Consider the following 25,898-nt stretch of genomic DNA (forward strand, 5'->3'; position numbering starts at 1 on the left):
AATGTAAGACTTTCACGTACATGAGAACTGTCTCCCCCTAAATGAGAAGGGTGCATTCGTACACTTTTAGTTAATATAGTGTGCCTGATTGTAGGAGTTAATCAGCGCTCCCCATTGAAAATATGACACGAGCCCCCCCCCCCCCCCCCCCCCCCCCGCACGTTTTGATTTTCAGAGGCCTTATGTCCGGACAAAATAACCGGTCTACATTTCAGCACGCCTCCCTGAAAAAAATCTGGATTCACCTTGCTAGCCCCCAAAAAATATTGGCTCTAGAACCGCGCCCGGTCAACTGTATTAACATATTGGGCGATAACTTTAAATATAGTTTTATATCTTTTGTTGTACGTTTTACTACTTTACCTGCATCGGGCCGGACATGGATGTGTAGGTAGGCTTGTAATAAGTTAACTTATCCCCCGCACTTTAAAAGGGTGGCGCTACATTTTAACGAAATGATACTGGATAGTGGAAAGTGTTTTACTTTATTATTTCACTCACATTATTCAGGTTTTTTTTCATGCAGTACACAAAAATTAAAATGGAAAATAATTTGGACAGGAAACCAGTCTAATGTTTTACAACCAAAGGCATTGATCCCTGACGTCGACATGCAGTGAAATAACGGGAGAGTGGTGCCACATCGCGAACAGTAACATTGCTACGTACGTGCATGTAACGTCACTAACGTGTTCATCATACTTCATAGTTTTTGGAGTTGAAACTCGTTTCAAAATGAGTGTGTTCACTGAACAACCCAAAGGTTTCTGTCAGTATGACTACATCGAAGAGGACAGTGACCAAGAAATGCATGGAAGAGACAGGTAGGCATTTATTCTGCAAGTTCAGCTTGTTGACGTTGTACAAAGTACAACTCGAAATCAATGAAGTGTGCACAGCTCAATTAGTCAATTGTCAATCTGTGTACTGAACTGGCGATCGTGTACTGGATATATTGCCGGCGGCAATCCTATCAACAGAGGGCGCTGTACTCTCTAAGATAGGGCTGAATTATAAGATATATTAAATTACCACCAACGGTTGTGTAGCACCTGTGGCCTAGTGGATAAGCAACGGATCTCATGAGCGGGAAGATCCGGGGTACAACTATAGAATGCAGGGCCACTTTACTCTACATCCGCGCCTCCGTACGGCTGCGTGGAGGCGTGGAACCGCAGTCGACCTACCTCTGAAAATCGATCGTGGAGTCGTGGAGCCGCAGAAAATTGCGCCCTCTATCGGTGCGCGTCTCTGCGACTCCGCGACTCCGCGCCTCCACCACTGAGAGACAGTGCCCCGTCGCCCTCCCCCCCCCTTCCTAATTTGCGCGCCCAATTAAAGCGACTCTGCGACTCCGCGCCTCCGCGACTCCAGACAGTGCCCCGTCGCCCTCCCCCCTTCCTAATTGGCCCGCCCGATTAAAGTGACTCTGCGACTCCCCGACTCCGCGCCTCCGCGACTCCAGACAGTGCCCCGTCGCCCCCCCCCTTCCTAATTGGCCCGCCCAATTAAAGTGACTCTGCGACTCCCCGACTCCGCGCCTCCGCGACTCCAGACAGTGCCCCGTCGCCCTCCCCCCCCCTTCCTAATTGGCCCGCCCAATTAAAATGGATATGGATGCTTCGTTCTCAAAAAGATTCCGCCGAGAATTGCGCCCTCTATCGGTACGCGACTCCGCGACTCCGCGCCTCCGCCACTCCAGTGCCCCGCGTCTCCGCGATTCTGCGACTCCAAGACTCCGCGCCTCCGCCGCTCCAGACAGTGCCCCCAACACATTTACAAGCACGCCCTCCCTTCCGATCCTTCATGAGAAGCTTTGAAGACAAGTGCAGTGCATTCCTTCGCTGTACTTAGCACTTTTTTGCAGGTTTGCATATCTATTACTCCTATTCCATCCACGCCTCCAGGCAAAATAAAAAACCTTGCTTCGGCGTGGCCCTGCATTCTATAGTTGCTCCAGATCCGGGTTCGATCCCCGCTGCATGCTGGCAAATTTTTTGAAGGTTTTTTCCCCCATCCCAAAAATAAGAATATTTATCTTTTAGGCCTATTATTTTAACATGTCTCAAACATTTTATTGCAGAGATTAGGCCTACATTTTCTTTTTCAGATTTGTGGTTCTGGAGGATTTTTTTTAATGGGAAATAAAGTCTGAAATTGTAAAATGGTCTGATTCCCATCTTGTGAATACGAAGTTACAACGATAATGTTGGCATGGAGCCAGACTAAAAATTTGTCACCGGAAAATGTCTTTAAGTACAAAAAAACAGTAACTGTACATGTTCAGTGCATATCTGGCAAGTTAACATTTGCTAAAGGTTTGCCGTCTCCTCTGTGGTTTCGATCAAATATTAAAGAGTAGAGGTATTTTTTTATCATTAAAAAAGTACCTTTTCAACCTAAAGCAGACTTCTCTCTCAATTCTAATGAGTAATGACACCAGTTTGGTAATTTCGAACAGTTTCTTGGGCATGTTGGGCTTGGGGTAGACGATTTTGTACACAGTTAATGGTTGGTGCATGCCGTACAATTCAGAGTGCCTTTGGTGTTCATAGTACATCACTTGTTCTCCATACTTATTTATGTGCTGCGTTTTGTTGTTGTCATCGTCATTTTACACCCAAATTTCCCTCAAAAATTAGAAACCCTGCCCTCTATGACTAGTCCGAGTAGCTTGGACCCAACTTATCGCCTTTTTAACATTCGGACATGGTCTAGTGATAGTAGGGTCCAAGAAGATCCGCATATTTCCGAGCGACACAACGCTAACATTGACCCAAAAACCCGACATTGCCCAACAAAAACATCAGATTTCACCCTGAAAACAGCCTCCAAACTACTAGATACGCCACCTCAGGTGGCGTATGTAGTAATTTGGACATCGATGATTAAGATGGTTGTACTGAAGTTTACTTACGATCCGGATGAAAAGTGAAATTTCCGTTCAATTCCGAGAGCTCCCCTCGCAATTTCGAACGATGATAGGGAGTTGGGAACTAGCTTGAACTGGTTTCCGCTGATAGCTGTCCCAGTTCCTGACTGCCTATCATCGTTCGAAAAGCACGTGTGTTTACAAACGAGATCCGGTCTACTCATTATCATAATCGATGCATCACGCTTGGTAACGGAATCGGAATCGGGATACCTGGACCATTGAAGGAATGCTGGGCACGCCACATCGCATTGTTCAAACACCAGTCGGAAATTTAACGTGTTCACGATCGCGAGGGGAGCTCTCAGAATTGAACGGGAAATTTAACTTTTCATCCGGATCGTAAGTAAACTTCAGTCTGTCAGTACAACCATCTTAATCATCGATGTCTACTTGTACCTCAGGTGGCGTATCTAGTAATTTGGAGGCCGTTTTCAGGGTGAAATCTGATGTTTTTGTTGGGCAATGTCGGGTTTTGGGGTCAATGTGAGCATTATGTTGCTCAGCATATGCGGATCTACTTGGACCCTACTATCGCCAGACCATGTTCGAATGTTAAAAAGGGAATGGATAAGTTGGGTCCAAGTTACTCGGACTAATCTGTGACATACCTGCAAGTTCTTAATGTCGTCAACTACATTTGTAGTTTGGTATTAAAATCAAATAAATTAAAAGTGGATTTTGTTCTCTTCAGGAACCGGTCCTGTAACTACACGATCGCCGTAGTACTAGTAATCAATGCGAGGTGATTGAGAAGCTACAGCCCCGCTTTATTAGTCCTATTTTTGTTGTTATAAATTTAAAGCGGTGTTTTGCGGTAGAAATTGCAATTTCTGTACCGATTTTCCAATATTTCAACTGCCCGTGTGCACATCATGATTCCTGATTTAATTTATGAGAGATAAATAGTTTGCTACACATGCAAAATCATAGCCGGTGTACATGTAGCATGAATTTAGGTTTTTATGAAATACGGACTCATTGTTGGTATTGCACATGCTCATGCATAGATAATTAAGAGAGGGACCGGTCATGTGAGAGGGTTTAACCAATAAAAGGGAAAAAGAGTCCGATTTTCATACGGGTCCGATTTTCATGTGACACCGGTACCAACGAAATCAAAGAAAGTTTTGAGGTAAATCCTGTAAATGCAAAATTTGGATTGGAAAGAATGTTGCAACCTGACACCACTTTCTTTTGCATCATCTCAATAAAGGTCAGTCATTGCAAACATGTTGAAAAGGCATGAGTCTGGGACTGAGAAACTTTTCCAATTTTGTTAGGAAATATTTTTTCGTGAAATGGTGATTTTCTTGACTCCCCATAGACTTTTGGAGTTTGTTAACGCATCATGGTCAAGATGGTTCAGATATTTTGTATGCTCCAACTTTTGTGCAAACAAAAGTTCCAACTTTTGTGCAAACAAAAGTTCCCATCTTCTTTTTGATTAGAAAAACAAATTTCAAAATGCAGATTCGGTTACCATGTCCCCCATAGGATTGTGTGCATTCATCTCCTGTGTGGGAACATGGAAATTAATGCCAATCTTTCCATGACACAACCCTGTTTGATATTAACGCCAACTAGTTCGGTGCATCCAAACTTTGACATCCCATAATAATTGGACAGGAACTGCAAGATATGAGAAATTAACCCTGCACCCATCTAAAACCGATAAACAATTTGTTTCGAGAAAGTTTAAGAGTAAAATAGGCACAAAAAAGTGTGTTTTAAAATGTGCTTTCTTATTGTGTTCTTGTTTTTATGTACTGCATATTTGTTAATTTTTTTGTGTGTTAAGTTCTGATGATGAGCTGGACATTCTCTTACATGGCACACAGCAGCAGAAGCGGCGGCTGACACGCAGCCTAAGTCGCGGCAGCCTGGAGATGTCCTCCAGTGAGGATGAATTTGAGAAGGAAATGGAGAAGGAATTAGAGGAGACAATGAGACAGCATGAGCAGCAGTTTGCCTCAGCAGGTTGGTTGGTTGTTTAGAGTTTCTGTGTGTCTGTTTGTTTGTTGTGCTGCATGTTGGGCTTGTGATTGCTCAATTGTCCGGTTACACCATTTCCTCATTAGCATTCCAGTGTTGGGATTATACAAAAACCCTAACCCCCTAGGCCCTTTTTGCTAGAAGCCATCGTCAATCCTCCATAATCCTCCAAAACGATGCACTTATGTTCAAATGAAGGACACCCAGCATCTCGATCCTTCAAAATCGTCCGACAGTCCTGCCTCTCAAAATGCATTCATCAATCCCCCAAAATCCTCTCCTAACACTACTCATCCTCAATCCTCCAAAATCCTCATGTGCTTCAACACCATTCATCCTCCATCCTCCAAACTCCTCCAAATCTGCGGGGAGGAGTTTGGAGGATTGAGGAGGGTTAGGGTTAATCAGATCATTCTGAAGATTCAATCTAAGTATTTGACAAGTTTGACTTTTAAAACAGTTGGGAATTACTTCAAACTCCATTCTCAGGAAAATAACTTAATAGGTACATGAAGTACATCTGAAACTAAACTTGTTGGGTCAAACTCAGTGGCTCCTTATAGTATGTGGTCCAGCAGGGCTCCAGAATGCCAGTCTGAAAGGTGTCATTTACAGTTCTGAATCACTTGTCATCCTTGCTGCTATGGCATCAATGGATGGATTGCTGATTAACTTTTTGGCAAAAATCGATTTTCATTTTTGTTTTAATTCCCAGGGTATCATGCAGGTTGTTACTTTGGACAAGCTACATCAACTGATTTGCCTCTGTTATCCAAAGAGAACTTGAAGTTTTACATCTTGTAGCTTGGTCCACCATTAAATACATGTAGCCTACATGTAAAGTAGCTTGTGTGACTCAGGTATTAAAATGTGTATTCTTCCTACGGATTTCAAATCTTAGTTTTGTCTTGTTTCTTAGCTGACAGTGCAGCATCTGAGCAAGCATCAGGTAGTACCGCGTCAAATGGCAAACCATCCAATCCTGAGAGTCACATCGCAGATGACTTCTACAACGATATTTACTTCGATTCTGATGATGATGAGACTCAAGAGGCTCCTGAAGCAAGTGAATCCGAAGCCGGTTCATCACAAAAGAGTAAGAATGATATATTTGTGCTGTTCAATTAGGCTTGCAACTTCGTTGCACATTGTCTACTAGATTTGAATGAAAGGAACTCGGATGATTCCTTAAGCTGAGGCGATGAAACTCATCGGCTACCTGTAGCTGTTTCCTTGTATTTGTTAAAGAGTACATGTTATTAACACATGACCACTTACTGTCAGTCATCAAACCTAAGTACATGTTCTTCTACAGGCAAACAATCTCCAGGAAAGCACCGAGTCTTCACGAACGATGAGTTGCTGTACGATCCGGAGATCGATGACAAGAATCAGGAATGGGTCGACAGGCAGCGAGGGCGTTACTACCCTAGCCATTCCACCCAGGGGTCATCAGGTTCGCAGACAAGTGATCAGGGTGGTTCGGAGGATGGTGAGGGTGCAAGTAAGGAGGCTGGCATCCCCAAGAGCGATGCGGTCTTGAACTGCCCGGCCTGCCTGACCACACTCTGCCTGGACTGCCAGCGACATGAGCTGTACACGCACCAGTACCGAGCCATGTTTGTGCTGAACTGTAGCATCGTCCGGTCAGAACGTCTGACCTACACCGTCCCGCAGAAGGCAGGGCGTAAAAAGTGGCGGAAGAAACAACGCAAGATGCAGCTGGATAGAGTTGATGAAACCGGGGAGGCAGGGGCATCGTCGTCATTATCAGAGACCAATCAGAAAGAGTACTTCCATCCAGTGCGGTGCAGTAAATGCAACACGGAGGTAGCCGTGTATGACAACGATGAGGTTTTTCATTTCTTCAATGTGCTTACCAGTTTATCATGAAGCTGTGTCCTGTGGTGTTCCTGAGAGATTTCCTATGTCCTGGTGTAAAGTGAAAACTGACCAAAAACACTGTCTTTAAACCCTTGCAGGATCCAATGGGAAATCAATTCTGTTGTACCCTGTTGACCTGAGCAGTGTAGTTTATTGAGGCTTTTGGGTTTTGTCAACCATGGAAGGCTTCTTGCTTAAAGATTATTCAAGAATCAGCATGTTGCCTTCAAAGGTCTGAAGGGAATAGGGTAGGAACCGAAGCCTGTGTGGGATATGACAAGCAGCTGATTTTATGAAACAATGCCAAACTGAACTCGAGCTTACATAGGAATTATGCCACCAATTGGACGAGGATAATCACAGCTCAACGGCTGTTTGCGTATGATTTCATAGAGGTCAGAGAAATAATGGTAGCAACTCTCAAATTATGATGACGTTAAAGTAGCATTTCTTTTACATCAAAAACAAAGCTGTGAATTTCTGGCATCAACCTTGATGAAATGGGTAATAAGAGGCTTTTTGACAATCACGAATAGTCAGTTTAAATACATCATAGTAGTCAGTACATGTAAATGCGAGTGTGAAATGTTGCACAACATAAATGAGGTGTAAGTGTACATGTATTTCGTACAGTCACTAACATTGCCCAAAATAAACAGGAGGCTCCATATGTAACACTTTCTGGCTGTTGGGCGACAATTTTCTTTGTTAAATCCAAGACCAATAAGCTCCATTAATACTTAATGATAAGAGTTGGTGTATTGCCTTGAGCTCAACTGTTGCCAAGGTTATAACATATTTGGTAGTGTTGGTTTTGACTAGACATAAATGAATCAAATTTGGTTTTGTCCTTCACCAACGTACATGTATAAAAAAAAACCTGTATACTCGGTGTGTTACTTCCCGAGTGAAAGTTGGACAAAATCACTCGGGTGGCCAGGGACTTGAACCCACGACCTCTTGCTTTCTAGTGCAGATGTCTTTTTTGTAATGGCGTGAAGACCTGACATGTCAAGTTTCATGCTTCATTCATAAATACCTCAGACAGTTTAGCCATTCCTATTGGTCGAGAGCCCGTCACGTGGCCGGTATTAAACGGATGATAAAGACATGGCTAGCTGGTCTTAAACACTTTTCCAGTGTCACAATAAAATGTGGACTCCTTAAATCCAGTGCCTCTTATCGTTTCATTGGTTGAACGTTCACAATCCTCACGTAGGCATGCGCAACACTACCAGGGAGTTAGAATTTTATAGTTCTAAATTCAAAACGCAACGCGCCAGGTGCGTTCTGCGCGACATCGCATAGAACATGATACGCGCGCGTCAATCTCCATAAAAGGGTTGTTTTCATCTTACTCGCCAGCTGAACACTCCATTATTTTGCAGGAGGGATGATTCAAAAAGCATAAAGTGAATTTGTTGAACAGAATCGGGATGTTTTGAACGAATTATATGATTTTTTTTAACCGAAAAGGTATTTATGAATGGGAATAAATATGTACTCCGTCGGTATTTATCACTCTGTTTAATACCACTTAGAGTCTGGGTGCTGATAATTACCCTCGCCTCCGGCTCGGGTAATTATCAGCACCCAGACTCTAAGTGGTATTAAACAGAGTGATAAAAACCTCCGGAGCACACATTTATTCCCTTAATCACAAAAGTGGACAATAATTCTGTCCCTTAGCCGCTCCACTACATGTATAAGGATATTACAAATTTACACTACAATACACGCAGTAATTGCATAGGCCTAATCACAATCAAAATATAACAACAGAACGCTGTAAGAAATAAAATGTATGAATTGTAAAACCCATTCCCCAAAAGAAAAACCGGTAGATACATGTACCTGTAAGTTGAAAATTATGCAAAAACTGTCAAACCCAGTCCACCTTTATAGCCAATAAGTAAAACTTAATCAAAATTATCTTGTAAAGCCAAAGGCATCATTATAAAATTTGATAGCCTGGTGAAATATGAAGGCTATCTGTTTGTTTGTGCAACCACCGGTCGCAGTCTACCGCTGCATGTCAATAGAAAGGTAGCGATTAACACGAAACAGTTTCATTTCATTTCATTTCATTTCATTTCATTTCATTTGAAATGAAATTTCACAAGAATCCTTCGACTGTTATTTTCCTCTTATGCACACATTTTAAAGTTTTGAAGTGGACATTTCAGTGAGAGAATTAAAAGTGCATATAATATATACATCTATTTACAGTTTATTGCGAACGATTTAAGGACATAATACTGTTAAAAAGTGTTACAGAAACAACTACCAAGTGGTACAACCCACGAACCGTACAACCTGCGAATTTTGCCATGCGATGGGGCGTGATCTTAGACGCATGCGCATCTGTGTCGCACAGCTGCAGGTATTCCATAGAAACTCACTGGCTTTTGTACAGGCGTGGCACGGAACCGTAAAATGTACCCCAACCAACCCACCCACCCACCTGCCCACCCATCCACCTACCCACCCATCCACCTAACCACCCATCCACCCACATAAGCAGCTCAAGCCCATGGCGTGTTTCACACCGCCGTGGGGGAAATGCGTTGTGATAGCCTAATTAAGTCCTGATCATTTTTGTGTGTGCAATATCACATTAGGCCAAAAAAAATAAGTCTCCGGTTTCTGGTATGGAGAGTGCCCAAAAAGTGCTTTTTTTTTTTACCTGATTTTTTTGCTTCAAATGTCGGCTGATGACTGTAAATGGTCCCCGACTAAACTTAGTGCAAATATATGGGAGTACAGAGAGGCCACATAAAGCTTATTCTCGAATCTCGACTAACCCAATCTAAAAACACGTTAAAATATTATTGTGCAGCAGCAGAATTCCAGTCAAACCAGTGAGTTTGGCGGTTTTGAGACATCATATTTCATTTAAATTTTTTTTTTCATTTTGCCGACGCGCATGGCAACGGCGACACGCGCGCATACCAGAAACCGGAGACTTTTTGTTTTGGCCTTAGGTCTTTTCCGATATATTTTGTGGCTACGGCTTTTGTTTTGCCATCGGCTGGCTACAAAGCATAGCCATAGACAACGATGCTCCTTTAGGACACAGCCTCCGTATCTGCATTGATGCTTGTCTGAACATCCCCTTCAAGTTGGGTGTACTTTTTCTTCTGTGGCCAGACTATCTGCATTGCCCTGTTGATGATGCGAAAGAACACAATTAACACACTCAAATACTTATGTGAAGCATTAAGTTGATGTTTCTTCTTATTTCTCTTGGTGTATTTTGTGGCATGTAAATACATACAGATATCCTTCTATATGCAGTGATGATTAGCAGTGATTTTTATGCTTTATGTACAGTATTTAAAAAAAGGAGAGAGTTGAAGAGTTACATACAACAATATGAAGGGTTTGAGGGGTTTAACCCAACCACCCCGACAATATACCCTTTCTCTCTCATACTAATAGGGGAAAGAAATCACCAAAAAGAAATGTTCTGCTATGATCAGCGCCGCCTAGTTTCAGCCCCGTCCTTTTGAGGACTTTACTTCTCTGCTCCCCGCCCGTCATTATTTCCTTCTTCTTTGAGAATGTCTCTCAGAGAACCAGCGTTCAGTATTCTCGATTGAAAACTTATGTTTATTCACGAGGAAAGAACAATGACGTTTGTTATTATGTGTCAACAAGTCAACATTTTAAAGAACATCTGACGTCAAGCATGTCAAAGTATAGCCTAGTGGATAGAAGGATGAACTGTGGATCGCAAGATCGCTGGTTTAAAATCCACCTACATGTATACGCGCATTTCTCATCGACTATTTTGTCTTCTCCAAGTTTATCGTGATATTTTAAGTTAAGGGAAAGTCCAAGAAAGAGTCCGAGGACCTAAGTGTCATGTAGTGATTCTATCGAAACTTCAGAACACTGGTTCTCTGAGGGATGTTGTCAAAGAAGGAAGATCTGCCAGCGTCCCAAGTAATTATACGTTGGTTATACACTTCCCGTCTGTATAATAATGTTCTCTTTTCTTGATGTCACCTGTGGGGAAAACAAATCTGGACTCCTAAATTTAATGGCCAGTTCTTACATCACAAGCCCAGCCGGAACTATGGTGACGCCAGCGTAGATGTAGAAGGTAAGGGCCGGCATCACGGTCACCGTAGCTGAGTACAGTCCATGCGCCAACAGGCCTGACACGAAGGTGGAAAGACTCTCCAAGCATCCGACTATCGCAAATGCCGCTCCTAAAATGACAGCCATAATGGATCGTCAATAGACCTTTCTTTCGTTTGTAAACATTGAGCGCCATTTTGTATGGGCTGCCAAGTGGGTAGAATATAAAGACGTGGTTGGTAACAAATTTTGCCAAAGAATGCGTATTAACACCATCATTATGTAAAGGAATAGGCCTAGGCAAGTTAAGTATTTGGTACCCTTGTTTGGCACTGTTTTTTTTTTTGTTCTTTTCATTTTTAACAATCCAATGATAATGTTTTGAAACAATGACTATTTTTGATTTTTGCAAAGTTGACCTTTCATAGTTTGCCAACCCGTGGTTAGCAAAAAGTGCCAACCACGGGATGGCAAAGAAAGTCATCATCTACATCCCTAATGCATCATGCATTGTAGACTACTGCAAAAAGTGATACGATGTGCCAGATGGCTATCAAATTGGGAAGATACCTAGAAAAATGGGGCGAGGCAAAAGTGACATTTTTATGAACAATTTGCATTGGGTTATCAATACTCTGAAATCATGATGCTCGGAAGTCGTTCTTCCAAACCGACTGCAAGAGTCAATTTGTTGATGGAGTCGCTCTTAAAGGGAAGATACAACATTTGCAAACATCAAAAAACGAAATGATTCAATTATCACGAAATACCTTACTGCATTGTTAGGGAATTGACAGTCTAAAGCATCCTGTAAAATTGTGGCTCCTGGTGTGCTGACATTTTCAAGAAACCTTGTATTTTTTCTAACGCTGGTCGGATGACCAGCGTTGGAGAAATCTGGCTATTTTCAAAATCTGCTCCGTTTTTATTCCACATTTTCCTTGCCGAATTGATTTCACACATGTGAACGGGTACAAGCAAGTCAAATTGATACTCTGACCTTACAATTCCCAAAGTCTATGATTTTGCTCCATTTCATCGTCAGTGGGGTCAGGGAACCAGACTACAAGAACATGATTGGTGTTCTTGGTTTTTCCAGCATATACAAGCCCAAAACGTGAAACAATTCAGTTTAACGACATTTGCTAAAACATACTAATCCCCCAAATCCATTTATTTCTGAAATTTGCAGCAAAATCCAATTGTTGTACATTCCCTTTAATTGTTTCAAACGTCGAATTTTGCAGGTAACGATTTTGGAACGCCAGTCTGAAACTCCAGGCGTATTTCTCACGTCCAATTAACACCTGTCAACGAACCCCCGTTTCAGCTTCATATGCCTACCTATTTCATCTGGGAGCGTGATTTTCGAGATCACTGACCGAGCCACAGGTGCGGGCATCGCTCGCAAACATCCAATTGCGGCCGCTGAAACGAGGAAGACAAGCAAAGGCTTAACATAATTATCGGTGCTTTATACACGTACCGTGTTGGGGGTAAAATCATGATCAACGTTAAACCCTTGGGGTTAAACATGCATAACGTATTCGGAGGACCAAATGCCGCGTATCAATCGTCTTTATCGGCTGCATGTAAGGTAACGCTGTTAGGTATGAATGCAAATTCAGAACAGAAACAAATCCAGCACTGCAATACGTACCAACAAGGATTATGGTAGTAGACTGAGCCAAGCCCGTGATGAGAAACACAAGGAACATGCTGAGAGAGCCTATCTGCATCAGCCAATACTCTCCAATACACAGCGACAAAACTTTGGTGCCGACTGCAGTTCCTGTCAAAACCAAAGGGGGAAACCCCCAACGAACGTTATAATCTTAATTGCTATACAAACAAAAACAAGCTCGATCGGAAATATGCTGTGGGCCAACAAAGTCGTGTTAAAAAAATCAGGTTTTTGACCCCAGTGACCCCATGATGACCTTTGACCCCGGTTTGGTCATGTGACACGTTCGTGATGTTTGGTCATTTTGACGAAGTTTGATTGAAATCGGTCAAAATATGTAGGGGCAATAGACAATTTCAACGTTTGTTACTAACTATTGGAGAGACATGATGATTTTGTTGAGCTGTTATCCCGCAGCTAAAAACAATAAGATTAACCCGGGGGTAAGGTTTGAATGCACATTGTGACGAGTATGTATCTGGCGGAATGCTATTTGGCGGAATCTTCAGACAGGAAAAAGGGTGAAACCACACAATGCAAAACAAAGAGTGAACGACTTTCGCCTTGTTACTTTATATGTAAAAATAAGCAGCTTAAAAATCACTCCAAATGGATAAAGTTTGTCAGCCACATGCAGCCCCGGCCCCTCAATCAATCTTGCAGGGACCGGAGTGGGATGGGCTGGACTGGAGTAATGGCGGAAGGTTGCTAAGGCCAAAAAAAAAGTCTCCGGTTTCTGGTATGCGCGCGCGTTGCCGTAACCATGCGCGTCGGCAAAATGAAAAAGTTTTTTTTTCAATAAAACATGATGTCTCAAAACCGCCAAACTACTGGTTTGACTGGAATTCTGCTGCAGCACAGTTTAAATGTGTTTTTAGATGGGGGTATGATCGAGAATAAGCTTTATGTGGACTCTCTGGACTCCCGTACATTTTGCGCTAAGTTTAGTCGGGCACCGTTTGCAGTCATCAGCCGACATTTGAAGCAAAAAAGTCAGGTAAAAAAAAAAAAAAGCCGCGTCGCCGCACCACTTTTTGGGCAAGCTCCATACCAGAAACCGGAGACTTTTTTTTGGCCTAAGAAGTTCACTTTATCGACAGCTCCTAATCCCAAGTCTCATGTTGTATACTCACCGATTGCCACACACAAAAAACCGACTGCAGTCACGACCCCAGCCATCAAGCCTTGCCAGCAGAACGGCTCGCCCGTACCGTACAGCACAAGGATCGAGAAGTACCCGGTGATCTGGCTCATCGATATAAAAATGACGCAAGACAGGAGCAGCATATGCCAACGCTTGCCACTCTGTAGGAAGCTCTTCATGTTTTTCCAAACCTCCAGGAACTCCTGGCGCTCAAATTTTCTCGTGTCAACCGTCTCTATAAGAAAGGGCGGTACGGTGACGTAGATCAAACCGACTACGCACGATCCCAGGGCAACTGATGCCACGGGAATGAAACCGTATGACTTGATGAGAAGACCCTCGACTATTTCATTGACTGCAGTTACCAGTAGGGAGGTCGTTTCAGCTATAACGATCCTCATTGTTCTCTGCTTCAGCGATGTCGCGTCGGCCAGGTATGAGATGGAAGCAGCAAAGAGGAGTCCAAACCCACCGGTCAGGCCCTGTAAGAACTCCCCTACCAGGAGAACGGCCAGAGGGAGTTGGAAGAGCACTGTGACAAAGGTCATAGCCGCTTGGGCGGTGAAGCCCAAGAGGGAGAGAACCATGGCCATTTTCCTGCCGAGTCTGTCACTCATGGTGCACAAGATGATGGTAGATACCATCGAAGGAATACCAGACGCTAGGCTCATGTACAGTAGCCACACGGAGGCCTCTGACTGCACATGGTCAGCGGCAGCATTTTCCTCATGCTCACCACACGTGTAATTCTCCTCCTTGGTGGAGTTGTACCATCCAGAGACTCTGCTCTTCACGTAGAGTGGCTTGATTAGAGCGATGCTTGTCATGCTTAGCATTGCTGCAAGGATGACTGGCTCCACCGTTACCCATCGAGAGGCTGCTCGCTCGCGACCTGTTGCATTTACAGCCCACGCACTGCTGGAGTCCTTAGATGCATGAAAATCGGCCATTCTAGTAAGTTGCAAAATATAATAGGACTTAAACAATTTGTATTAACTCGTGACATAATGAAATAATAATCGTAAGGGATTGAGATCTCATTTTACGCTCTACAAGATCTGTTTGCTACCTTTGCACTCAGACAGCCATTTTTTTTTCAGACGGCCCCAGTCAGTGGCCGTGTCACGTACACAGCCCTGTTTGACCTCAGTTTCTTGTCCTGAGGTCAAGCACGCATGGCCCAAAAGGGTACGCGAGATTTTACGAGATTTATTCGAGACTACAGAAAACACGAAGAGTGCCTGGATCCATGCACTGTTTGGCCAAGATGGCTAAATAAGTGAAAAGTTGAAGTCGTGTGCTTTTTTTTATACCAAAAATAACCGCTTTTGACAAATATAGTGTTGTTACGGCCTGTCGAACCAAATCATATTTTAATCATCAAAATCGAGGGCCGATAGTTTTTAGGTGTACATTCGATTCTTAAAAGGGGCCGAAAGAAACGGCAAGGCTCAGTAGATAGAGGAAAGTATACGCTTCATTTTCATGAGAAACACGTGCCGATAGTTTTTAGGTGTACATTCGATTCTTAAAAAGGGCCGAAAGAAACGGCAAGGCTCAGTAGATAGAGGAAAAACAGTAAAAACAGTAAAAACACCCAGAAATTTCATGACCTAATTTTTAGTCGATTTGTCCGTGAAATGATATCGTCAAAATGCATCGAAATCCTCTTTGGAGAAAGAAATACCCTTATGGGTGTACGAAGAAGGTCTTTAACTACCTCAAACAACTTTGTTTGTTTGAATCGGTTGTGGTTCAGTTTGCCATGAAAATTGCGAATTTTCTGAAGCCCTTTTTACGGCCATCGTTCGCTGGCCTCGCGTTGCTGTCAGTTGTGTGGACGAGAAAATCATATAGAGCAGCTACGCGTGACACGGCAACTGACTGGTCCATTGTGTACATCGAAGATAATCAACGGTATTATTATAGATTCATAAATACCTAAAACAATTTACTATTGGTCGAGAGCCCGTCACGTGACCGGTCTTAAAATGGATGTTAAAGACCGGCTGGATGGTCTTAAACAAATGTTCAGTGTCACATGAAATTTGGGCTCCTATGAAATCCAGTGCCTTTTAGCGTTTTATATTTCATAATACCACACAAGGCACACATTTAAAGGAGAGAGAGCAGAAAGAGTCCTACATGTACTTATCACGGACCCTTCGTTGCTCGCTCAGGCCCAAGCCCGCGGGAACGGGGGATGCTGTGGGTGCTGCAGCACCCCCAACTTTTTGGATTGGGGTGCTGGAATATGCTTCAGCACCCCCTACACCCGGGCAAAAATGTGGTCCAGCCAGCAGTGTTCTACGACGCTATACATTATGCTTGCTCTACAAATATCTCCTTCGTTTTGTTCGTTTCTAGTTTTGCCGCGGCTAATTAAGCGCGGTGCTTCGAACGTCTTGCACAAACACTGTAAAATATCAAGAGGAGGTATTTCTAAATATATGTTCAGGCAGTGCAGAATCGATATTTCGCTCACGGTATCTAAAATCATAACATGCCTATGATATTTCCGCCACGATGGAAGCTTTGACCCGAAAGCAATATCCTCGGCCATGACAATGGTGGCAAAGTTGATTATTGGTGCCAGGATTTGTTTCATTCGATCTTTCAATATGGCAAATGTTCATACCTTTCACCTGAAGGTTTTTCTTTTCATTTAAAAGTTTCATTGACGTTGCTAGCATTCTGTACTCAACATCAACAAATAGCAAGGTTCACACACATCCCCAACCTAATAGGAGTCGGACGGGCTGTCATTGAAACTAGTCATGCTTTTACGCCGATTTCAGTGTACTTTCGTTTTAATAAAAAAGCTATTCATGTTTTACCCTCTGCATGCAAGTTTTTCCTCATAAAAACTGAGTAGACCGATAAATCCTTGCCTAGCCCCAAACTTGCCATCTACCGATCATAAACATAAAGATGCATTTGGTCTTTTAGTCTTTTATATATGCCATTCCCTGTAACAAACAAATAACACTGCAAATATATCGAGAGCTACATCGTTTGGAGAGTTAGAACTATGTAAATATTTTTCCGCTTCAGAAATTCATCCGCTTCCAGTGGAACCCTTTGTTTTAACTTGAACCAAAAAACATCCTTTTGGGTCTTACTGAAGTATACTTCAGTATTTTTCATCACAGTGCATCCAGAATCCAACATTTTCCGGGGCCTCAAGGCGGTCCCCTGGCCCTGTGGCCCACGCCATAAGGGCTCGGAAAATAAAACAAAACATACACGAAGGTATTTACTAAATGTAAGAAAGCTGCCTTGCAACAATAATATTTACATGCGATGTCATGCATAATGATACAATTCTTTTTCCAGAATTAAATAAAACCAAAATATGGAGATAAAAATACAGGGTTCTCCACTTTTCAGTAAAAATAAACGTTTTAAAGAGCAACAGTATATTCTAAACAAAATAATGAAATAAAATGTCTTTATAATCTCAAAAAACTTGTGATACAAAAGTCAAATGAAAATGGCCAGGAAGCGCCTCAGATTGCACCACAGAGCATCTACATTCCAAATTAAGCTACGCCGTAAGCGCTTTGCGCTCCGCTTTTGCATTAATTTTGTACGTCCTTTAGAAATTCCAGCACCCCTTGGCAAAAGTTTGTTCCAGCGGCATTTCTGGAGTTATTGCCGGCCAGGGGTTCGAATCCAACTGCTGGCCACATGTGTGTCCTTGGGCAAGCCACTTCACCCTCACTTGCCTCTTCCACCCAGGAGTTTAAGGATACCGGCATTAATTGGGGAGCAACTGCAATCGAATCGCATTTCGTCTAGAGGGAACTATTCTCTGTTGTGTCATGCTACTAAAACCGGAGATAAAACGCCGGCCTGATGGGCCACATTGTCTCGTGACAAACTTTAAAACTACTTTACTATTGCCTGGGGGTATTAAGCCAAAAAAACAAAACAATTTAGGGTCTTCTGTTTTGCCAAACATTGCCACTGGACCACGGTTCGTGGCCAAACAAAGTGCAAAAACTTAGATTCTGCTGCAATGCAAGGAGTACAAATTAAAAGCGCCGTGCTATATCACTTCAAAGCAGAGGACCAAACAGACTGGCGTGAGACCGTAGCAAACAAGCAGAAAACAGTTGCTTAGCGGACTCACTGAATCAATTTCGCAACGAAACACGTATAATATGTCTGCGTTCCAGTTTGTGTCTTGTTTGCGTTGGTCTCTTCGTTTCTCACCTCGATATGGAAATTAGGCTTTATTTGGGAATTCTCCAGTAAAAATCCACTGACAGAGCCAACATACTCACCTAACAAGCGACAGATGAGTTCTTGTCCGCTGTGGTGTGAAATGTGGATTATATGAAATACAGGATCATTGGTTGCATTGCCAGTGCCTGGATTATGAAATGGTCACGTGCGAGGGTTTAGAGTCCATGTTAGGTGTAGACCAGATTTCACGGGAGTCCAAATTTCACATGACAATGTCGTTTTGCGTTTGAAGTGATGTGTACTCGGGGTCAACATGTCAGTGACTGTCATGTCCTCGTGACTGAGAATGCGCTATGACCTTGATTATAACAGATAATAATGTTTACATCTATCCATCTATCTACAGTCCATATTGCCCATATTGCACACTTGTACTTCATCTGCAGTTGATTGCAGCGATATACTGATCGAAAATGGGGGATTTTGTTTTATGTCTGTTATTTTATTTTCTAAAAATAACAACTGTTATCTAAAGCTCGAAAGTGACGTCGTGGTATTAAACAGTTGTACGCGGTCGGGGGAGGGCTGTTTTCATGGGATTTTGCTTTAATTAGCATGGACCGAAATCGGTGTTATTTTAACTAGCACCTACAGCTTGTTTGTAAGTACATAATAGTCTTATTTCCAGACGTTTTCAGCGACAACAGAATGAATCCTGCATCGGCTGGATCATCAAAAACATGAGTGTATGGACAGCCAGATTGCAAGCCCATAACAAAAAAACCTATTCTTCTAGCTCCCCCGGCCCTGCGGCCCCTTCTCGATGCGGTGATTTTAACTCTTGCTTATACTTCAGTTTTCGTCTCTGATTGCCTGGTAAGCTTAGAGAGATAACAATATTAAACCGATCTCATGTAGCGAGTTTTACATGATATTTCCGTTGGTCCCAGAGGGTCATCAGCCTATAGCGTTCTCTTTGCACCTATGACTCTTTTTGACTCACTGATGACACTTATGAATTAGACTTGATTAAGTCTCACCTTCGCCCATAAACTGGACACTATTTGTCTGGGACCAGCTATACTAGTTTCGCTAGTTTTGTTTCATTGATTGTTCACATGCATTCCGATGAATTTTGGGCACTGTGGTACACTGGTGGGTGGGTTTAACGTCGGCAGTTCCTACCGATTTCCAATGTACTCTTGACTGGTTTCGTTATAGCAGCTCTGGCAACATTTGCACAATGTGAACGTTGAGGGCAGAAGAATACATTCAGTATGATCTGAACCTTGCTTGCATCGAGAGCACACGGGCTTTGTATGTGCTTCAATGACATGGATGGCCCCTCATACACAGCGCGCCCTCAATAGGTACTGCAGTTTAACTTACGCGCAACTGCTATTCTTGAATCATGATTGGTTGTTTGGTTGCGCGCAACCACTTTTATTGACGAATAAAGAGGGTGCTTCAATGACATGGATGGCCCCTCATAGCTTTGATCGCGTTCGCTCTGGTTGTTCGTATGCGCACCCATTCCGAACCGGGACCCGTACCCCGATGGCCTACGCGTGCCCAGCCATGTCGGCCAGCTACAAGATTCAAGATACGAGAATGGCTCTAGTGTGGTGTCAATCATACAGGTAGGCCTATATTCAGTACAGCCAGTGGGGATGTGAGGAGTGCGTTTGAGGAAATGAGGTAGGCGCAGATACCCAAACCCTTTAGTAAATTATTTGCACTGCTGCATGCATGCACCACGTAGCACTGAATACTGTCTACAGCCTCAGTCTGTTCGAAAGCATTGTCTTATAAATCGCTTTTCGGACAAATTAAATTTGAACCCGGCTTGCACATTCGATGCTAAAGACTTACAGCTGAATAACGGCAAATACAAACTCACACGTTGAAAAAAAATGACATGGCTATACGTACTTTATGCCATCTCGCCATGTCTTTCCATGATTCGATGTTGTGCACGATAGTCGCTATTTTGTCAGGTGAGGTCAAACCAGCCGGGGTCTAATAAGATGGACTGGAGTCCGTAGTCTATGTTTAATTAATACGACTACAAACACGCGATCCATCACGGGACACTGTCACGGGAACCAACTTGCAGAATGATCAACAATATATATGTTTTTTTTATTGTTGAAACACTTGAAGGTATATTATAAAAGGGCATATTGTATTTGCATTATTTATTGAGTGTGAATCAATGCCATTACTGTTATTGCCGACACTACGAAACCCAAATACCAAGCAGTATGTGAAACTTGGAGGGTCAGTCTACGTCGATGTGCCTATACAGTCTGTTCAGTAAGTTTACTGCTGCAACATCACTTTAGTGTATAATTTGAATGTATTTCGAGGCCCCTGTATAATACATGTCGGTGTTTTCGTTCGTCTCTTCGACTTACAGCTGTAGATAAACCAGGGTTGCATTATTGCTGGAATTTTGGGAAACTTTGAAATATGATTGATATTTTCTTTGACTGAATGGGGTTTGTTGTTACGGAAATTCGCTTTCGCCTAATAGACTCGAAATTAAGAATTATGTCTAGCTGAGGCAGTATGTGCACGAAGCTCATTACGTTAAATTAAAAAGCAATTCAATATTTTGACCACCCAATGTGCTATCCCTCTCACTGCCATTTTGATCCTTCACAGAAGTCGAGTTTTCTAAAACAAAATGGCTCACCCCTCTGAGAACATGAAATCACCAGCTAGCTCGGTGAAGCTAACGGGTCGGGAACGGGCGCAGACCAGATGGATAACCGTGGAACCCATGATCATACTTGGAATGATGGGATACACTTGCCTGGCCCTCGTCAGGCCGCTCTTCGTCAAAGACAGGATCCGCGAGCTTCACAACTTTACCGAGAACGACACCGATAAATGCAGCGACGCCCACTCCGACAACGACACTTTGGGAGACAAGATACAGGCGGAGTCCTCCGTGTGGTTACTGTATCTGACCGCGGCCTCTGGTATCCCTGCTATGCTAAGCACCATCGTCTTCTGTACCATGAGTGACAGACTCGGCAGGAAAATAGCCATGGCACTACCGGCCCTCGGCTTCGCCATCCAAGCCGCTGTGTATGGTTTCACGGTTCACTTCAAGCTTCCCCTGGCAGTTCTGTTTGTAGGCGATGCCACCCAAGGCCTGACGGGAGGGTTCGGCTTGCTGTTCGCTGGCTGCATCTCCTACCTGGCTGATGCCACTTCGGAGAAACAGAGAACCATAAGAATCGTGATCGCTGAGATGTTGACCTTTCTTGTTGGAGGGATGAATCAACTGGGACAAGGTTATCTCATAACATTCGGTTACCTCCCCTCTCTGGCGATTGCGTTTGGCTGTAATGCCGCCGCGTTTCTGTACATTGTAGTGCCATGGTTTGTGATTGAAACCATTGAGAGCAGTAGGTCAGACCGTAAGGAGTTCATTGACGTTTGGAGGAGAATGAAGAGGCTCTTGGAGTTCAATGAGAATGGTCGACGTTGGCAGATGCTTCTCCTGGATTTCTTCATCTTCTTCTGCGTGGGTCAATTCCAAGGCATCTCGGCAATCTATGTTTTGTACGGCTCGGCACAACCCTTCTGCTGGCTGTCCAGCACTGCTGGAATTGGTTTGGCTGTCGGTTGGGTTGCTTCATCCGTTGGTGAGAATCATTCAACTTTATTTGAAAGAAAAAAACATTCTTATTAATTATCTAGATATAATACACTGCACAATGGGAGGCACAGTGAAGGCTGAAATGGATTTATTATTATTTCATTTTCCATACATTTGTTTTTCACTTTGGAGCTTTTAGTCTGGCAAATTAGAGTACGATATTTTATTATTCAGTGGGGATTCATCCCTTTATAAAAATGCAGACAAATTCTGGAAATGTACATCATTGGATGAAAGACAGAATGTCCTATCCTTTCTAAGTTCTACGTGATTGACTCATTTTCCCCTCTTTTTCTCACTCACCTTTTATACACAGGGATGCTGGTCGGCACCAAACTCTTCTCATATTGTCTTGGAGACTACTGGCTGATGCAAATCAGCTGTTTCAGTATTATGCTCTCATACCTCATCATTGGATTTGCGAAGTCCACTTTGGTCATCTTCCTTGGTAAGTATGGGCGGGACATTTCTTGGTGCTTGGTTCTTGCAAGGTTGGTTCTTCTCATAAGGACTTCGCACCGCAGGGGAGTTTTAACAGGAGGCCAGAAACCCCTTCTCCAAGCGATAGGTTTACTGGGTTCTTTTACGTGCAATACACTGGAGAAAAAAAACATGGGACCTACATACGGCTTTACACCCCATCCAAAGGACGATGCAGTAATGGTTAAATGCCTTGCTAATAAGGGCACAAGTGTCCAGATCCGGGTTCGAACCCACATCCTGCTGCCTTGAACTCCAGAGCATGCATGAGTCCGGTGCGGTGCTCTTAACCGCTAGGTCATGACACTCCACGCAGTTGCCACTGTCCACCAGATGACAACTTGCCAGTCATGGACTGATTTCATCTCATGTAATTTAATAATTCACTTCACCTGCGTCCAAGGAGATTGGCAATGATGAGAAGATAAGTTTGTATGATGAACTTTATGGACTTCCCATTAACTTCTGGGTTTCCTTTGCATGTACCTATACACAATTGCCACTCGAGGACAACTTGCCAGTCATGGACTAATTTCATCTTATGTAGTTTCATAATTTATTTCACCTGCGACACAGGATATAAACATGCAGACACAAAACTTCCGCTGCGTATGAGCAATTGGAGCTAACACCCATCCATCAATGTTCACATTTTGCACATTTAGACAAGTTTCATAAACAGGAAGGACATTCCCGAAATGATAATCCCGGTGTAATTACATCTTGGCGTGATACAAACGCATCTGGGCGTGATCCATTCATTGGAACTATTTATCTGTTTTATAAAAAAAAAAACATTTTGGTTCCATCTTCAGGAACTGCTGTCGGTTGTCTTCGAGGGATGTCCATTCCAGTAGCACGATCAGTCCTGTCGAAAATAACACATCCGGACGAGATAGGTAAATATTCACTTTAATTTCCACAACAGATAATGTTCTATAATGGAAGCGTATAAATTAATAGTTATTTATCTGCAAAGTAAGATTGACGATTCCGGATTTCACAGATCCATGTCATCAGGTGCAACAGGAAGTGAGTAATATGATGGTTTTTGCTACACCGCGAAGTGCTAGTGACACATCGTTTGTGGACCTTGTGTCCACGATTTGTTGTTTTGTGATGCAACCCACGAATTGTGTGACACAGGCAGAAAAACTGTGCCTTTCATTCGGCGTCATATCAATAGTTCTTCTCTGAATCATATGACTATTAGAAACTTTCCCCCAAAATGGGTTGTCATAAAGTTTGCTCGGATCAGTGTGATGTTTGAATAATATTCTGGGTTTTTTTTTTGGTCTTCCATAGGTGCAATGTTTTCAATAGTCGGGTGCCTTGAAAGCCTAACATTTGCATCTGGTTTGATAGCGACCAGTATCTATGCAGCCTCGGTGTCGTTCCTACCTCCGTTAACTTTCTACGTGTATTCTGCTGCCACCATCATCCCCGCTGGAATCATTTTGTAAGAAAGTCTTGTAACCCGACTTCCTCGCTGCAATGTGAAGCATTTTTGTTTTGCAACTGAACCAAACTGATCATAACGTAGGTCTATTCTGTTGCAATACTATAGAAACTGAAAGAGGCAAACGAACATTGATTATTTTTTACACAGAATGGGTTTTTAATATAACATCAAAACAATGTTTTATTTAGTCATCACGGAAATGGTATTTAATGCGATTTTTAATCAATAGTGAGGGACCCAAAAATATGCTAAATGGTGTGGGTTTTTTGTCCAAAACTATGCACATGTTTTGCCGATGTGTTTTCGACCTACTTTGAGATTCAGTTTCTGCTTAAATTTAGGCATATTGTCCATGCATCCCAAGGCTATTGAAGCAATGTTGAGAGTGAAGTGAGAATGCCCTGAGCATAAGGCAAGTAGTGTTTTCTGACTGATATAGATTTTTGTCATTCTTTATTTGCAGGTTGTTGCAGATTCGTTGGCCCCGAAGAAAGGAGTACGTGCCTCTTAAGACCGTCGTTAATGCAGAATATGTCAGTTAGTGAGTTCTGTTGGGCTGGTTCACTCGGAACCTCTGTCGAGTACCTAGGGGGGGATCGCATTTAAGCATTGTAACACTGACCTGTTTAAAAAAATTGTGTTCATGGATGTTGGAAAAACCAAGAAACAAAATTGTTGTTCCTATAATTGTAGTCTGATTCTCTGACCCTACTTCAGACGAAACGACGAGGAACGTCATTTCTATTCCTTGGATGGTTAGGGCCAAGTCAGGAATATTTCAGTAGTTTAAATCGGGCCAGTATGTTTATGCATGAGAACAGAAAAATAATACCAAGAGCATTGTTGTTATTTAGTCAACCAGTTACATAACATTATATTTTGAGCTATGGATACAAAGATCCATGGTTCGAATCCACGTCGTCGCTGCTCCTTTTCATCGACTGTTTTTAATCTCTAAATTAATTATAGGTGAGATAATTTTAATTTATGGGAAACGGAGAACGAGAACTTTAGCATCTTGCAATGATTCAAAGGAAATACTGAATGATGCATGACATTACCCCAAATACTCCGACGTAAAAAAATGCCACCCGTTCGCGGATGTGTAACTGATATCAATCAATGTGAGCTAACTAAATTTGCTAAATTGGGGGCAGTAAGTTTGATAGAACAATTTAAAAAATGGAAATGAATAAAATGTAAATGATAAAACAATTAAAAAAAAAACCCGAAATTGATAATGTCAAATCACAGATGAATACGCTCACTGTGGATCCGAAATGCTACTGGTACGAACTTGATTTGTGAAAACTAAAATAATAAAGTAAAAAGGAAAAATGTGCTGTTCTTGGTAAGTTTGTTAGATGTCAATTTAGGCCAGGTATGCGTATAAGCTTCATATATTTATTTTTACACATAATAAAGTACATTTTAAAATGCATTCCAAATATACAAATGGATGGTAATTTTTATATATTAATGTTTTCAAAAATAGAATAAAATGATACATTCCTTTAACAAAGATATAGAAGTGCACTGGTGGGCAGCCGTGTTAGTCAGGCAGAATCAACAGGAAAAATAAGGTAGCCCTTTAAAAGACTAACTATAGATTACAGGGTGCATAAGCTTTCGTATCTTCAACTACTTAATCAGATGCAATGAAGAGGGACATCATGGTTAGTCATTTAAAAAGTGAGTTAAAAAAACACGAAACCCAAATGTCGGGACTATTGTTTTAGTGAAGTTCTGCATGTAGCACTTTCAAAATGTAGGATATGAAAGCCCAATTCATAAACTTTGTTGTAGTACAAGAATCATTCAAATCACTCATGTACTTTTCAGGTTACGGAATTTAAACACAACCACCCTTTTAAGGTTCTGTCCACGGATCCCTCCCCCCCCCCAAAAAAGTTCAGTGTTCTTTCTGCAAAACGAAAACTAATCACAAAGGGATGTGCGTGAATCGTTTTCGTTTTGCTGAAAGAACGCACACCTTTTTTGTGATCCGTGGACAGAACTTTAAAGCGGTGGTTGTGTTTAAAATTCCTTGAAAAGTACATGTCTGATTTGAATGATTCTTGTACTAAAAAAAACCTTATGAATTGGGCTTTTATATTCTAGATTTTCAAAGTGCTACATGAAGAACTTCAGTTAAACAAAATAGTCTCGACATTTGGGTTTCGGTTTTTTTTACTCACCCTGTACTATTATGAGTGTTTTACTTTAACTGAAAAGTCCCTATTTTGGGCGTCGGCAACCCGTCGGTTTCCTTTGCACTCAAACTGATATGCCGTGTGAGAATAAAACTGTTCGGGTCCTTACCATTTTAGCCTTTACAAGCTGGGCGGGAACTAAATTAATGAATTG

General features: G+C 42.4%; 3 protein-coding genes across 3 annotated transcripts; 2 read left to right on the plus strand and 1 right to left on the minus strand.

Moving 5' to 3' along the window:
- The first annotated feature begins 638 nt into the window (after window positions 1-638).
- LOC119741484 (E2F-associated phosphoprotein-like) lies at window positions 639-7,491 on the plus strand. The gene is made up of 4 exons (XM_038217245.1): window positions 639-824; window positions 4,734-4,912; window positions 5,847-6,023; window positions 6,243-7,491. Exons 1-4 carry the CDS (start codon window positions 736-738, stop codon window positions 6,818-6,820), a joined length of 1,023 nt encoding a protein of 340 aa, XP_038073173.1. The 5' UTR covers window positions 639-735; the 3' UTR covers window positions 6,821-7,491.
- Window positions 7,492-9,724: 2,233 nt separating this feature from the next.
- LOC119740325 (proton-coupled folate transporter-like) lies at window positions 9,725-18,282 on the minus strand. The gene is made up of 6 exons (XM_038215589.1): window positions 18,015-18,282; window positions 13,715-14,676; window positions 12,558-12,689; window positions 12,242-12,325; window positions 10,872-11,028; window positions 9,725-9,976 (listed from the first exon to the last, which is right to left on the minus strand). The coding sequence occupies exons 2-6, from the start codon at window positions 14,673-14,675 to the stop codon at window positions 9,880-9,882; spliced, it is 1,431 nt and encodes a 476-aa protein (XP_038071517.1). The 5' UTR covers window position 14,676; window positions 18,015-18,282; the 3' UTR covers window positions 9,725-9,879.
- Window positions 18,283-20,476: 2,194 nt separating this feature from the next.
- Window positions 20,477-24,862, plus strand: LOC119740352 (proton-coupled folate transporter-like). Its single transcript, XM_038215619.1, has 5 exons — window positions 20,477-21,575; window positions 21,906-22,037; window positions 22,885-22,968; window positions 23,375-23,528; window positions 23,995-24,862. The coding sequence occupies exons 1-5, from the start codon at window positions 20,606-20,608 to the stop codon at window positions 24,071-24,073; spliced, it is 1,419 nt and encodes a 472-aa protein (XP_038071547.1). The 5' UTR covers window positions 20,477-20,605; the 3' UTR covers window positions 24,074-24,862.
- The last annotated feature ends 1,036 nt before the right edge of the window (window positions 24,863-25,898 follow it).

The sequence above is a fragment of the Patiria miniata genome, unplaced genomic scaffold (assembly GCF_015706575.1).
Source record: "Patiria miniata isolate m_02_andy unplaced genomic scaffold, ASM1570657v1 HiC_scaffold_5, whole genome shotgun sequence".
Classification (NCBI taxonomy): Eukaryota; Metazoa; Echinodermata; class Asteroidea; order Valvatida; family Asterinidae; genus Patiria; species Patiria miniata.

Excerpts from the sequence above, each read along its gene's own strand:
- LOC119741484 (XM_038217245.1), top strand. The coding sequence starts at position 736 with ATGAGTGTGTTCACTGAACAACCCAAAGGTTTCTGTCAGTATGACTAC. Across the intron at positions 4,913-5,846 it reads GCAGCAGTTTGCCTCAGCAG|CTGACAGTGCAGCATCTGAG; the intron begins GTTGGTTGGTTG and ends CTTGTTTCTTAG. Across the intron at positions 6,024-6,242 it reads AGCCGGTTCATCACAAAAGA|GCAAACAATCTCCAGGAAAG; the intron begins GTAAGAATGATA and ends GTTCTTCTACAG.
- LOC119740325 (XM_038215589.1), bottom strand. The coding sequence starts at position 14,675 with ATGGCCGATTTTCATGCATCTAAGGACTCCAGCAGTGCGTGGGCTGTA. Across the intron at positions 11,029-12,241 it reads CACGCTCCCAGATGAAATAG|GAGCGGCATTTGCGATAGTC; the intron begins GTAGGCATATGA and ends CTGTCATTTTAG. Across the intron at positions 9,977-10,871 it reads GTTCCGGCTGGGCTTGTGAT|GGCAATGCAGATAGTCTGGC; the intron begins GTAAGAACTGGC and ends CATCATCAACAG.
- LOC119740352 (XM_038215619.1), top strand. The coding sequence starts at position 20,606 with ATGGCTCACCCCTCTGAGAACATGAAATCACCAGCTAGCTCGGTGAAG. Across the intron at positions 21,576-21,905 it reads TTGGGTTGCTTCATCCGTTG|GGATGCTGGTCGGCACCAAA; the intron begins GTGAGAATCATT and ends TTTTATACACAG. Across the intron at positions 22,969-23,374 it reads AACACATCCGGACGAGATAG|GTGCAATGTTTTCAATAGTC; the intron begins GTAAATATTCAC and ends GGTCTTCCATAG.